The following is a 15,144-nucleotide window of genomic DNA, read 5'->3' on the forward strand; positions in this document are numbered from 1 at the left end:
GTGTAAAGACTTTAATTCCTCCTCTTTTTCCCAATCTAATTTGAGATCTTAATTAACTAGTCAAAATGGGTCGTATGTATACTTCTGGTAAGGGTATCTCTGGTAGTGCCCTCCCTTATCGTCGCACTCCTCCCTCTTGGGTTAAGACTTCTGCTGAAGAAGTTGTTGACATGATCTGCAAGAATGCCAAGAAGGGTCTCTCTCCTGCTCAAATTGGTGTTGTTCTTCGTGATTCTCATGGCATTCCCCAAGTCAAGTCCATCACTGGTAACAAGATCCTCCGTATTCTTAAGACCAACGGTCTTGCTCCTGAAGTCCCCGAGGATTTGTACCACCTTATCAAGAAGGCTGTCTCCATTCGTAAGCACTTGGAACGTAACAGAAAGGATAAGGACTCTAAGTACCGTTTGATTCTTATTGAATCTCGTATTCACCGTCTTGCTCGTTACTACAAGACTTCTGGTCAACTTCCTCCCACTTGGAAATAGTATCCTTTTTTTAGTTTATTATATACTAACTATTTTATTTTGCGTGTGTGTGTGTGTGTGTGTGTGAAACATTTTTATACTGCCTGCCTATATTGGACATTATTTGAGTCAACGACTTCTCCTATGATGGGAAGCGAGCTCAGTAATAGTCCTCCTTAACCCATATTTTTCTTTTTTAATAGTGAGTCTGCCACTGCTTCTGCTATGGTCGCTTAAAGTCGTTTCACTTGCGGGTTGTCTACTTTCAAGGATGAAATATATATCTTTTTTCGTTTTTAAAAGATTATAATGATGTTCAAGAAAGTTCCAATTAAAATCTTTTTTTAATCAAGCTTTATTTTTTAAAAATTATCCAAAGTATGTCTTTTATGTTTTTATTTTTGTCAAGTGTCAAATACATTTGTATTGTGTTCAGGCCTGTGTATGGATTTCTATTATATTAGTATAGTATGTAAAATGGTAATGATAATGCACAATCTAATGATGAAAACATATCTAATTATAACTCGACGTCTATGAGAGTTTTTGTATTCACACTGGCTGAAGATTGTGTTCATTACTATTTATCATATCTATTCTTTTTGAGCTGTATTTGACCATACACATTTGCCTTTATAGAACATATACAATACAATTGTATTACAGTGTTTGAATAGAGGGGATGTGAGTCGAAATGGATTATGTGTTATGTTAATATTGAAATAAAATAAAAAAGTTTTTTTTTTTAATGTAAATTATGTAGTTACTGTTTTTTTTATATTAAAGAAATGTGTTTACAGTGGAATATAATTTAATACAAGAGTAATTGCTGGTATGAAGTGCTAGGTTCTTGTATAAATTAGAAAGACATAGTTATAGTGTATGTACATAAAAGGAAAGTGTATTTGTTAAAATATGCGCTTCAATAAATAAACATTAAGAAAAATTAGTAACTATAGTAATTATTATAAGAGATTTGAAGGAATTATTTATTACTAAAAGTGCAGCACTTATTTAATAATAGTCGAATAGAATATTTATTTTCAAAATTACTCCTTCCTATTAAACTCATGCGCTTTAGAAGCACTCATTAACTTGAACATCTTATTTATATGTGTTACTACATCATACTATTAACGTTACAAATGATAGTAGAATCTGGATCTTGATTTTTTACTGTAGAAAATTTTTTTTTCTGAATAATAATGATATTGCATTAAATCTCACTAAAATGGACTTTTAATTTTAGCGATTGTTTTGGCCAATGGTATCTGGACAAGTTCAATAGGTTTTGGATATAAACCTTTTTGATTTTATAATTGTATTTTTCTTTATCCCCCCTTTATTTTCTTTTCAATAAATTACAATGACAACACGTTGGCTGTGTTTATTTATTTGCACAGTGGTGTTCTTATGTACAGCAGCACAAGCGGCTGTCATGTCAATTGACTATGGTACTGAATGGTTTAAAGTTGGTCTAATTAAACCTGGTCGTCCTTTAGATGTTGCTTTAAACAAAGATTCTAAGCGAAAAACACAATCTGTCGTTACTATTCGAAATGATGAACGTATCTATGGAAGTGATGCCGTTAGTTTGGTAAATAATAAACTAATATTTGATAAAAAAAATATTAATAATACTAAGTTATATGATGAATAGGCTGGTAGATTCCCTCAGTTAACATATTCTAATCTAAAAAGTATTGTTGGGAAACGCTACGACGATCCAGTTGTTCAAGAATTTCGTCGTCGTTATGTTAATGAAATGTCTATTGATTCCGAAAGGAATATGCCCATCTTTATTCACAATGGAACAACACATTTGTCTATTGAAGAGCTTATTGCTTATCAATTCCAACATGCTAGAAGCCAAGCTTCTGCTGCAGCTGGTGAAAACGTAAAGGATTGTGTGATTACTGTAAGTCTACTTTTTCAAACTAATGTCTTTACTTTAACTGACTTTTTATTTTAATTTTTTTTTTCAGGTCACACCATTTGCTAATCAATATGAACGTCAAGCAATTATTGATGCTGCTGAACTCGCTGGGTTAAATGTCTTAACCCTTATGCATGATGAAACAGCTGGTAAGAATGAGATATATAACAAAGAAAGAAAAAAATACAGGCTTACTAATGTTCAAAAAGTTGCTCTCAATTATGCTGTTAGTCGTGAAATTGGTAAGACACCAGAAAATCATATCTTTTACGATATGGGTGCTGGTTCAACAGTTGCTTCGATTGTCACATTTTCAAATGTTGAGATAAAAGACGGTAAAATCACTCGTACCTCTCCTCAGTTGGAAGTTAAAGGTGTTGGATTTGATCGTACATTGGGTGGTCATGAGTTTGATGTTCGTCTTCAACAGCTTTTAATTGCTGAATTTATGAAGGCAAATAAGGATCGTATTAACACTGATATCAGAACTTCTTCAAGTGCTATGACTCGGTTAATGAAAGAGGCCAATAGAGTTAAACAAATTTTAAGCGCAAATACTGAAACAATGGCTTCTGTAAGTGTGTCAGCGTATAGTTCGCAAAATGAAGAAAAAAAAAAAGAAATTAAACATATTTTTCTTTTCGTAATAGATTGAAAGTCTTCATGAAGATTTAGATTTTAAAGTAAAAGTAACTAGAGCCCAATTGGAATCCATCTGTCAAGATTTGATTGCACGTGCTAATAACCCTATTGCAACTGCTTTGGAAGCAGCTAATATGACAGTAGACGATATTCAGTCAGTTGTTCTCGTTGGCGGTGGTGTTCGTGTACCTTCTATTCAAAAGCAATTGGTTGACCTTGTTGGAGCACAAAAAATTGCAAAGAATGTAAATGGTGATGAAGCTGCTGTTTTGGGTGCTGCTTTCCGTGGTGCTTCTCTTAGTAACCAATTTAGATTAAGTAAACAAATTACCATTAAAGATGTTACACTTTTCCCAATCGATATTTCTTATAAACCTGAGAATAAAGGCAAAGAAGGTAATACACATCAAATTAAAAATATTTATATCTATTACTAACAATATGTATAGCCGCATCAGCCGTTGATACAACTATTGTTAGCAAATTCGATAGTATTAATATGCGCAAAATTATGACATTCAATCGTGTTACAGATTTCGAGTTTGGTATGACTTATGGAAAAAATGCGCTTGCTGGTATGGATGGGATTGCTAAGGTTAAGGTTACTGGCCTTACTGAAGCTATGAATAAGCATAAAGATGATATCAAAGCAACTGAAATTCCACCCAAAGTTCGAGTTACTTTTGAATTGTCTAATTCTGGTATTATTTCTGTAACTGAAGCTTCTCTTCATATTGGAAAAAAATCATTTAAGGGTAAATCATAGACATTTCATATATGTATATATAAATAAGCTTAGCTTGTATTTTATTAGATAAAGTCAAATCTTTCTTTAGTGGAAAAGACACAAAAGACTCTAAGGCTGAGGTAAGGATATATGTATATATATATTCAATAGTAAGTTGAATATGCTAAGATTTTAATAATAGAAAAAGATTGAAGATGAAGTAAATAAGCAAAATGAAACTTCTGTTGATGATAATAAAAACAATAATATTACAACAACCAATACAAAGGAGAGCATTACTATCGATAAGATTCCTTTGACAATAGAATATATTCCAGTTGATCGTATTCCTCTTACCGAGAAAGATAAAGCAATTGCCAAGAACAGGTACTAAGTTTACGTTTAAAGTATAAATCCTAGTAAATAACCTGTATGCTTTTTTTTTTGTAGAATAAATGAATTAGACGCATTGGATACTCGTAAGAGACTTCGTGAAGAATCCCGTAATGCTCTTGAAACTTTTGTATATCGTGTTCAAGATTTCTTATATAATGAAGTAGTAGAGATTGTTACCACTAAAAATGACATTGAGAAATTTAGGGAAAGACTTTCTGAAACTTCAGACTGGCTTTATGATGAGGGTGAACATGCTGATACACCTGTTTATGTCAGAAAGTTAAAAGAACTTCAGTAAGTAAACTTTCAAGTTATGATAATCAATTTTGTTTGACCTTTGTACTCATTTTTTTTAGACTTATTGAGCAACCTATTCAGCATCGTGTAAAGGAGTACAATGAACGTGAGAATAATATTAACACTGTAAAAACTGTTGTTACACTTGCTCGTGAATTTGTTAACAAGATTCGTGGTGAAGTTGAAGATGCTCGTTATCATACTGAAGAAGAACTTGAAGGTTTATTAATTGCTGCTGAGAAGCTTGAAAATTGGATGGCTGAAAAAGTGGCTGCTCAAAAGAAGTTTGCTAATACTGAAGATCCAGTTCTTTTAACTTCTGATGTTTTAGTGAGATCAAATGGTGTTAAAGATCATTTGACAAAGTTGATTACAAAGAAGAAGCCCAAGATCACCAAAAAGACATCTGAAGATGATAATAAAAACAATTCAGGAAAAGAAGGAGATAACAATAATAACAATACCACAGAGCAAAATGCCTCACAAACTTCATCAGCTGAAACAGATGCTTCTTCTACGAATAACGCTGAAAATGAAGAGCACACTCATGATGAGCTTTAAAGGGAAGAGACACTTTTGCTATTATCTATCATATCTATTTAGACATTGAATACATCAATAAAGTCAATTTTTATAATACATTTATTCCCCTTTAATTAAATAAATGTAAATATTATCTTAGCATGACAATATCTGTCATAAAATTGAAATAGACATAGTATTACTATTTTTCTTTAAAAAGGCTATCTATAAAGTGAACCGAAGAAGATGTATCACTTCTTTATTTAAGAGAAAATATTTTTATCAAGTCTATTACAAAAAAAAAAAAAAAAAAAAAAAAAAAAAAAAAAAAAAAAAAAGCATACTGTACGAGATGTTACTTGAATATACATAATCTAAAGATTGAGAGCGTGAAACTAGTAGGATAAGATTTATATTGAGAACTGCAACTTTAATGTTTATTTTCGATAATAATTCAAATAACTATAAGAGGAGTACAACTCATCTTACATTGAGGAAATACGATTGTTTAAAAAATTAAAAAATGACCAATGAGCACATAGCATTTATATGCTGTTTTGCCCTAGTCAGATCGCTATGGAAAAAAAAAAGGAAAGAAAACCCCTTTTGGGATACATTGAGGAAATACGGTGATTAAATAAATAGAAACATACTGAGAAAAAAAATGGCATAGAGACTGGTATAATAACGACAAATCTTTTTTTTTTTTTTTAAAAAAAAAAGATGGTCAAGGAGAGAGATAAGAAAATGTTCAAAAGCGTAATGTACAAGGTCGTTTTCTATCTTTTTTGTCTGATATTAATTTCAGAAGCTGAACCAATCCGGGCCCATATCGCTTCATGCAACAGAATTTCTTCGTTCCTTCTTTCTTTTGTTGTCTGATTTTTTCAAACACGTATGCCACCTGTAGTAATTGTTTGAGTGACGATTGAGTTGTAAGTCGTTCCAAGCTCTCCACTGAACGCGGAATTTGTATATGAGTAAGTTCAAGCATGGTATAAATCCCTTCTACACTCAGTATAGTTATGTATATGGTGATATTATGGCCTGTTTTCAATAAGGTTAAATAACGGGGGGTGAGATACTAATTAGTTTAAGCTACCTTTTACTTGGAAAGAGATGGAAGCCTTGTTGTTGGTGATATTTATCGTTTCCCTAGAAAAATGCCCAAGGCGGCACAAGTCCCAGGCGAGCATGAACTTGTTGATGGTGGGTTCTTCAATCTTTGCTTCTCTATACTCTAAACTCTTACCCCAACTGGGCTGCATAATGACAGAAATAACGCTATCAGGTCTTTCCGAGCCTTGTTCGGTATTATTTAAGTTTGTCCTGTTACAAAAAAAATTGATAATGAGAAGTAGATTAATAGCAACTGTGATGGAACGTAAATAAAAAATAAAAGAGAAAATAGAAGAGAGAGAAAGGGAACAAAAGGAAGTGTAGTTTGAGACTGTTTTTATTCAATAAAAAATAAAGAAGGTTAAAAGAAAGTTAAAGAAAGAAGTTCAAGATTATTTTGTGTCTACACAACTGCTTGTATTTATACTAGTGAATCCTGAATCAAAGAAATTAAAAATAGCTGTCAAAGAACATGAGTCATGAAATAGTGTTAGTATTCAGATATACATTGTGTTGATTCAAGAGACTGATCTATGGATTATCTATTGGGTGTTATAATGATCTGATCAAGTTTTAAATAAAAAATTTATTGTTTAATCTGAGTATATGTTCCTGATATCTTTTATGTTTTATTTTATTGGATCAAAGACGACCTGAATCCTTTATCAAGGTTATAAAAATAAATATTTAGAAATGATACGATGTCTTATACTTGATACATCTAGACAATTGGATGTCAATAAGTTTTATATTATTTACAAGATGTTATATACAGAGTTTTATTTCATATTCAGGCTTATATTTTATCCTGTATTATGTAATTCATCTATTATAATATTACTTATGATTATATCCAGAGCTTGTTCTATAACAGCAACAATCGCTTATTTACCATCGTAAATGGACGCCATTTGCAGGATTACTGAAGAGAGGATCAAGAAGGGGGTCTACATATGTATTCCACAACACATCTTCACTTTTACATCCTTCCAATGGCTGCACAAGGGGCAGCTTTTCCATCCTATAAATAAAAAAGGTTGATTAAATTAGTTAGCTTGCCAAGTAGTTTTCAGCTTACAATTGTCTGATAGCATTAACAGCACTGGTTTCAATAGGACCCATTTCGATAACAAGAGAGCATAGTTTATAGGTAGCTCTTTTAATGTAGTACGTTTTTGTACGTAGTCCTGTTTATCGTTGTGGATTAAAGTATATTTAGAATCCCATTAAAATTATTATAAGAGTTATTGCTTACGCTGACTATTTTTTGGATGGAAGTAGCTTCTTCATCGTGAAAATTTGGACTGTTACCAACCCACAAGTCAAACTGCTGTAGGTATACCTCTGTCAAAAGCTTTTCACCAAAGATATATCCAGCATTTGGTTATTACACTGTTGAGGTTTCATCAGTAATATATCCTGAATTGACCTGATATACATTGTTGACCTGATATACATTGTTTAGTTTATAAGTATCGAGATTGGACCTTTGTCTAAACTACTTACATAAGCTCATACGTTGATCCCTCAAGTGGTGTCCCTTTTGCTTCTTCGATATATTGAACAGCTGCTTCTTGTAGTTCAAAAAACTTCTGTGATACGTCACATTCATTTATGAACCATCTGTTATCAGCTGTGGGAGGGACGATTACCGGTGTATATTTTTTCTGAATATCGCTTTTTTTTTCTCTACATTCAATGATATTCACAATTGACATCCATTAATGTTTGTAAATACAAAAAAATAAATAAAAATAGCCTACCTTTCTTTTTCTTCTTGGAGGGCTCTATGTACATTAAAAAAATATAAATTATTTCTAGCCCTTAAAAAAAAAAAAAAAAAAAAAAAAAAAAAAAAAAAAAAAAGAGGGTTTCACAGACCTGGAATTTAACTATCAACTTCTTGTAAATTGACTCCTCTGCATTAGCAATGGCTTCCTTTCTGGCTTCTTTAACACGCAAATTCCTCCAATACTGAGACACATCAAGGCGGTCTAAAATCTATGATATCGTAGAAGATAAATACAAATTTGTAAAAAGCAAGCAAATACGTGTGACTACTGTACCTCAAAGTGATTTGCTGTTATAGTATTTACCCATGCACGCAATTGAGCACGTTTAAATCTACCTGTGCACTTCTTGAAAATACTTTCAGTGACATCTTTTTGTCCGAACATAAAAACTTTATAAAAGCTTATTAAGTCAAATGATCCATAACAGTTTTCAATATAGGTTAAACAAGAGGGTAAAGCAGCACTGTCCATACTAAATTTGTTTTGAGAGCAGAAGAAAAAGCGTTTTTTTTTTATTATTATCCAACACACCTGTTTTTATTTATAAACTGTGGTTTGTTTATATATATCTGTTCTGGTTACAAACACGTATAAATGGAATTAAAGATATTTAACTTTTAGCAAGTTGTAAATAGCATAAAAACTGGTTGTATCCCAGTTTTATCGCAAATGTAAGAGCCTTCTTATTATTAACAATAAACAATAAAAAAAAAGCAATCAGACTTAATTTTCATGAATAGTTCATGTTATAACTGAGATTTGCTAAATTCATACACTATCTGAAAGTTAAGATTCTTGTGCTGCCAAAAATATCCTTCTTTGTCCTTTAATCTTGCTTATTTGTTGTAAAGGACTGAAAATATTGCGAAAATCACTCATTTTATAGCCACATCTGATCCTATTATAACCTGTCTGCTCTTGCTTTTTGTTAGATAAGAGTAATGTAAAAGGAAGGATTAAAAGAGAGTAATACTAACCTCCTTAAAACTGTCCATTCAATTATAGCAATTCATAACACTGCATATTAGTATTTTATTAGCTGTTGGTGATTTAAGGTATGATTTGGTAGCAAATTATTACCTCTTTTTTCATCCCTTTTTTTACACATTATATAACCTTTTAAAATATAAAAGATCTAAATTTAAGCCTTTAAGTATGTATTTTTCATATAGATTTCTAAACATAAATGTACTTACAATAAAAATAAACAGGTTTTTTTTTTTTTTTTTTTTTTTTTTTTTTTTTTTTTTTTTTTTTTTTTTTTTTTTGTTAAGGTTTCCAGAATTTTAATTTTAGAAAGTATGTGCAACTGTAAATGGAGTTGTTAATCTAGGTTATTTTCCTTTTGAAATGAACCATTTCAATTGGAATCTACTCAACTTCATGCATTTAAGGTTACTTTAGCGATATAAACAAAAGATATAAACATATTACTCTCAAAGATGGAATGTATGAAATAGCGCGTATTATTCTGCTCTTATATAATTCTTGAGACCTAAATAGCATTTCTTGCAACTTTCTTCTTAATGTCCCTATGAATGAAACAATGTCTGCCAAAGTCTTTGTGCAAGCTATTCTGATGCTGACTTCTTGACCACCTGTAAGGTACGGTTGGTGTTCTTTTTGCTAAATGCAATTCATAGACATAAACACATTTGGTCACAGAATGATAACGGATATAATCGTCTTTTAAAGAAGTATTATATCGTAATCCTATTGACTTTGCTTCTGCTTTTGCTATTATTTTTATTTATATACAATATCGCACAAGTTAATACTGTTTACAAAATATAAGAGTTATATTGAACATGTTCTCTAATGATAGTCTAATCACACAGCCATTTAGTCTCTAATAACAAAAATATGTTTAATATAGTTTATCGTCTAAACTATTGTCTGAACTATTCAGTTCGTTTAATTTGCACTATTCTAGTAACTAGAACAGCAGATAGAATATTGTATTATGCCTAGTAAATGTTTGCATATTCGCTTTTATACTGGTTCTATTTACCATAATTTAAATTCTTATATGCTTGACGAACTTTCTTCATATTCACCAAAACAATTCTAGATAATATATTAGGTAATGCCAGCCTCCTTTCAAACATATAGAAAGCTAAACTTATTTCACAACACACTTTTCTTTTTGATCCCTTTTCTAAATATATTAATTTATAGTCACTTTGTTTAAAATTATATATTTAACTTGCTCGCAATTTTTTTTTTCTTTCTTTTTGAACTCGTTAATTAGGTTATTGAATGGTAAATTAAATATGTCTGTAGAAATAGAATCAGAAGAGTAAAGTACTTGTTTTATTTACAGCTTGTATGCAAAAATAATAATATTACCTTTTTTTTTTTTCTTTTCATAGTATTATTCGTCTCATTTTACAATTTCTCAAAGAAAACGATTTACAAGAAACAGCAAAAGTACTAGAGGATGAAACGACTATCAAAATAAATACTATAGAAAATAAGGATGCATTTATAAAAGAAATTAAAGAAGGAGAATGGGATACTGTGCTTCGCCATGTGTCTGATTTAAAGATCCCTTCACGAAAATTGATGGATCTATACGAACATGTTGTATTAGAATTAGCAGAGATGCGGGAAATGGGAGCTGCACGTACTTTACTTCGACAAACAGAACCTATGTTCATCCTTAAGCAAAGACATCCTGAACGATATTTAAGATTAGAACATATATTATCTCGATCAATATTTGATCCAAAGGATAACTATCCCCAAGGCATGACAAAAGAAAAACGACGACAGATAATTGCACAAGGTACTTTTTTTTTTTCTCTTATTTTTTTTTTTTGACACTACTTATTAATTTATGTATTTTTTTTTTCTTGTTAAGCTCTATCTAATGAAGTAACAATGGTTGAGCCTTCTCGTTTAATGACTTTATTAGAGGATTGTATTAAATGGCAGCAACATCAGGGTTTATTACCTCTAGATTCAAAACTTGATTTATTTAAAAGTTCGGATCAACTTCAACAGACTGAAGACGATGCTTTCGCTCATACAAAATATGCAGAAATTAAGGTATTAAAAGCAAAATTATTTCAGTAATATTCAAATGATCTAAATTTACACATAGATGCCTGGTAAAAATACATATGCTGAATGTGCAGCATTCTCGCCCAATGGATTATATTTAGTATCTGGTTCTGTAGATGGATTTATTGAAGTTTGGAATTATAAAACTGGGAAACTTAGAAAGGATCTCAAATATCAAGCAGAAGAAAATTTAATGGCCATGGATCAAGCAGTACTTTGTTTGAGTTTTAGTAAAGATAGCGAGTTGTTAGCATCTGGCTCCACAGATGGAAAAATAGCTGTAAGTTCATTACTGAAATAATCTAAAGATACTAACTTGCTTGTTTCATAAAAAAAAAAAAAAAGATTTGGAAATTACAAACAGGTTATTGTACACGCCGATTTTCGCCAGCCCATAGTCAAGGCGTTACATCAGTTTGTTTCAACAAAGATTCTAGTGAAATATTGAGTTGTAGTTTTGACAAATTGATCAAGATTCATAATGTAAAGACAGGAAAATTAGTCAAGTCTTTCGAAGGTCATTCTACTTTTGTCAATTCAGTTATTTATAATTCCGATTATACAAGAATTATTAGTGCCAGTAGTGATGAAACTATTAAGGTAGAATGAAAAGAAAAATAAAATAAAAGGACAGTAAAATATTCATTTTTCTTTTTTTTTTAAAAAAAAAAATTAGATCTGGGATATAACTAGTGGAGCCTGTCTTTATGATGTTCGACCTCAAGAAGGTGTCAAAGCTCAACAAGTTTTGGCAATACCTAATGATTCTGAATACTCAGTAATTATTCATTCAAATAATACAGCATCTATTATTTCAAATGAAAATGGAAAAATCATAAAAACAATTGAAAATAAATCTACATCCAAGTTTATTGCAGGAGTATTATCGCATCAAGGAAGTTTATTATACACATTATCTGAAGATTCATTCATGCATTGCTTTGAATTATCTACTGGTAAACTTATAGGGCAAGTTCGTGTATGCGATGAAGAAGTTATTGGTATATTTAGTCATCCATTTTCGAATATTATTGCTGTAAATAATGAAAAACGTCGTATTTATTTATATAAATTTGAGAACAATAAATAATAATAATAACACGATTCTTGTTGTGACTCAAAAAAAGTGCGTCACATGTCCCTGTTCACCCCGCACACACCCCATCCTATAAAGTGTGTAAGGCCCTGTTTCTTTTTCTTACTTTGTATATCAACCTTTTTTTTTTTTTTTTTGGAAGCAATGTTTTCAACTTTATGTAAAAGATTAAATTCAACATTAATAAGAGGTATATTTTGAAATTATAATATAATTAAATTATAAATTCATTCAGTGACAGTTTTTAATTCTAAGGTCTTCAATTATAGGCTCTACCTCTTCAATTATTAAGCAGCCCCTTCAAAGTAAATATATTATATGAGTACATTATTTATTTATGTTTTAACCAAACACACACACACGCACTCACTCACTCACTCATATATATATATATATTTATATATTGATAGATATTTCACGTCAAATTCAAACCGCTGCAACAACTGATTCACAAACAGCTATTCAAAAACTTCGCGATCAACTTCGCTATTATGCCATTGCAGAGATTGCAGGTCGACCTTATTTGATCACCAAGAATGATAAGGTTATTGTTAATCGCCTAAAGGATGTTAAAGTTGGAGATGTTTTAAAGTTAGATAAAGTTAGTGAGATTGGATCAAAGGATTATACTTTAAAGGGGTCACCTTATATTCCCGAGTCAGTGTTTAACATTAATGCTACAGTTATTGAACATACAAAGAGTAAAATGATCCAAATCGTTAAAAAGAAGAGAAGAAAAAATTATAAGCGTACTATTGAACATAAGCAAACACATACTGTCTTACGAATTTCAAATGTTGATGTACTTTAGATAATAAATAAAAAGGAAAAGAAAACAAATAAATAAATAAAAATGGGAGGTTTTTTTTTTTTTTTTTTTTTTTTTTTTTTTTTTTTTTGTAGCATCTCGTATTTGGTTGTTTAAGATGCTTATTACAAATGAGTAAGTCATTGTCGGAGATCAAATCAAAATAATATGCTGTTGTATTGTTTTCATTTTTTTTTTTTTTTTAACTTTCTCATTTATTTTTTTTTATTTTTTACACTCTCATTTAAACAATTACAAACAATGACGAATATAATATCAAAGCCGTATGTTTTAACTCGATTATCACATATTTCAAATAGTATTTTAGATAACCGTTCACTTCAACGTTTAAAGAATATTGTATTTATTTTGGTTTTATTGAATTATTGGTTAAAAATATATAACAAAGTCTTGATTGGTGGTCCTAGAAGAGCATTTAAAGAGTTTAAAGCTTATATTCTTGCAGTAACTAGTCCTAAAATTATACAAAAGGAAACATATTAATGTCATATATACATATATATATATATAGCTTGTATTTAAACAATTGCGTCGTTTACCTTCTGTTCAGGAAAAGATCAATAAAGAACTTCAAACAACTTTAGCCAGTATGGAACATTCATTATTAGAAAAGGAAGCCGGCTGTGAATCGCATTTAACTTTACCTGCAAAGGGTTTAACAGAGGAGCAAGTTATGGAACAATTAAAAAAGTAGGAAAAAAAAAGATCGTATAGTTTTATATGTATTAATTATTTATAATTTTATAAAAGACTCCAGAAACTTAAGGCTGCAGATTGGGCAGGAGGTAAAGTGTCTGGTTCTATTTATCATGGTGGTGAAGACCTTACCAGAATCCTTGCTGAAGCTTACAAAATATTTGCGGTTGCAAACCCTCTTCATCCTGAAATTTTTCCTGGCATTCGACGTATGGAAGCAGAATCTGTTGCTATGGTTTTATCCATGTATAATGCACCTGCTACAGGATGTGGTACCATGACAAGTGGAGGTACAGAAAGTATTTTAATGGCTTGCAAGACTTATCGTGATATGTATAAAGATGTGAAGGGCATCCACTATCCTGAAATGTAAGTGAATGAAGGAGAGAAGAGGTTATGATCATATAGATGATTAAATTATATATACACTCTATTTTAGGGTTGTACCAGATACTATTCATGCTGCATTTATGAAAGCAGCTGGTTATTTTAAGATTAAATTGATTACAGTACCTATTGACCCTGTTACACTCAAAGTAGATATCAAGAAAGTTGAACGAGCCATTACAAAAAATACAGTCATGGTAAGTTATTATGGATGCCTACTAAATATAGAAAAAAAAACAATCGTGTTTATTTTATTTTATTCCAAGATTGCAGGTTCTGCTGTTAATTTCCCTCATGGTATTGCAGATGATATTGTTGCATTAGGCAAATTAGCCAAGAAATATAATATTGGTCTTCATGTTGATTGCTGTCTTGGTAGTTTTATCATGCCCTTCTTGGAAAAAGCAGGTTTCCCGACAACACCTTTTGACTTTAGAGTTGAAGGAGTTACATCCATCTCATGTGATACTCATAAATATGGCTTTGCCGCTAAAGGTTCCTCTGTTATCATGTATCGATCTGCAGAGATTAGAAAGTATCAATATTTCCTTTATTCACAATGGACTGGAGGTATTTATGCCTCTCCTAGTATCGCCGGTTCACGTCCAGGTGCTTTGATTGCTGGTTGTTGGGCAGCTCTTATGCACATGGGTGAAGATGGCTATCTGAAAGCATGTAAAGATATCATTGGTGCTCGTCAAATTATGGAAGCTGGTGTTCGATCCATCCCACAACTTCATGTCAAGGGTCAACCTATTGGCCCCGTTCTTGCCTTTGGAGCTAATGAGCCACTCAATATTTATGATGTTGGTGATAAAATGGCTGCTCGTGGTTGGAGTTTAAGTGCTCTTCAAAATCCCTCAGGTCTTCATGTCTCTGTTACCTTACCTTGGGTCCAAAGTGCAGAACTATTCGTAAAAGATCTTAAAGAGTGCGTACAAGGACTTGTAGAAGATCCATCAAGTGGCCATGGATCTACTGCTGCTATCTATGGTACAGCTGCCAGTGTTCCTGATAAGACCATTGTTGATGATGTAGCTGCAGGATTTTTAGATCTTTTATATAAGGCTTAAAAAAAATGAAAAAAAAAAAGCTGTCCATTAGCATTTCAATTACTATCTATTTATTTTTATTCTATGTATGTGTTAAATGTGATAATAGATATAAAAAA

At 31.3% G+C, this 15,144-nt stretch overlaps 5 protein-coding genes across 5 annotated transcripts; 4 read left to right on the forward strand and 1 right to left on the reverse strand.

The window, feature by feature from the left end:
• Positions 1-65: 65 nt before the first annotated feature.
• BX663DRAFT_553038 (40S ribosomal protein S13) lies at positions 66-488 on the forward strand (the record flags this gene model as incomplete). Its single annotated transcript, XM_051531412.1, has 1 exon — positions 66-488. One exon carries the CDS (start codon positions 66-68, stop codon positions 486-488), a length of 423 nt encoding a protein of 140 aa, XP_051381679.1.
• Positions 489-1,522: 1,034 nt separating this feature from the next.
• On the forward strand, positions 1,523-5,175 carry BX663DRAFT_513706 (Hsp70 protein-domain-containing protein). The gene is made up of 10 exons (XM_051528193.1): positions 1,523-2,064; positions 2,128-2,385; positions 2,453-2,552; positions 2,613-2,977; positions 3,054-3,441; positions 3,495-3,800; positions 3,860-3,912; positions 3,975-4,159; positions 4,223-4,462; positions 4,525-5,175. The coding sequence occupies exons 1-10, from the start codon at positions 1,834-1,836 to the stop codon at positions 5,024-5,026; spliced, it is 2,628 nt and encodes an 875-aa protein (XP_051381680.1). The 5' UTR covers positions 1,523-1,833; the 3' UTR covers positions 5,027-5,175.
• A 900-nt stretch (positions 5,176-6,075) lies between these two features.
• On the reverse strand, positions 6,076-6,255 carry BX663DRAFT_531759 (uncharacterized protein; the record flags this gene model as incomplete). Its single annotated transcript, XM_051530404.1, has 1 exon — positions 6,076-6,255. One exon carries the CDS (start codon positions 6,253-6,255, stop codon positions 6,076-6,078), a length of 180 nt encoding a protein of 59 aa, XP_051381681.1.
• Positions 6,256-10,172: 3,917 nt separating this feature from the next.
• BX663DRAFT_531760 (WD40-repeat-containing domain protein) lies at positions 10,173-11,574 on the forward strand (the record flags this gene model as incomplete). The annotated part of the gene is made up of 5 exons (XM_051530405.1): positions 10,173-10,198; positions 10,272-10,687; positions 10,763-10,950; positions 11,006-11,245; positions 11,311-11,574. The coding sequence occupies 5 exons, from the start codon at positions 10,173-10,175 to the stop codon at positions 11,572-11,574; spliced, it is 1,134 nt and encodes a 377-aa protein (XP_051381682.1).
• Positions 11,575-12,186: 612 nt separating this feature from the next.
• BX663DRAFT_537024 (sphingosine-1-phosphate lyase) lies at positions 12,187-15,126 on the forward strand. The gene is made up of 7 exons (XM_051530646.1): positions 12,187-12,251; positions 12,331-12,366; positions 12,472-12,779; positions 13,152-13,334; positions 13,402-13,580; positions 13,641-13,955; positions 14,026-15,126. The coding sequence occupies exons 1-7, from the start codon at positions 12,206-12,208 to the stop codon at positions 15,044-15,046; spliced, it is 2,088 nt and encodes a 695-aa protein (XP_051381683.1). The 5' UTR covers positions 12,187-12,205; the 3' UTR covers positions 15,047-15,126.
• Positions 15,127-15,144: the final 18 nt, after the last annotated feature.

This window comes from Cokeromyces recurvatus (assembly GCF_025118155.1).
Source record: "Cokeromyces recurvatus strain NRRL 2243 chromosome Unknown BX663scaffold_17, whole genome shotgun sequence".
NCBI lineage: Eukaryota > Fungi > Mucoromycota > Mucoromycetes > Mucorales > Mucoraceae > Cokeromyces > Cokeromyces recurvatus.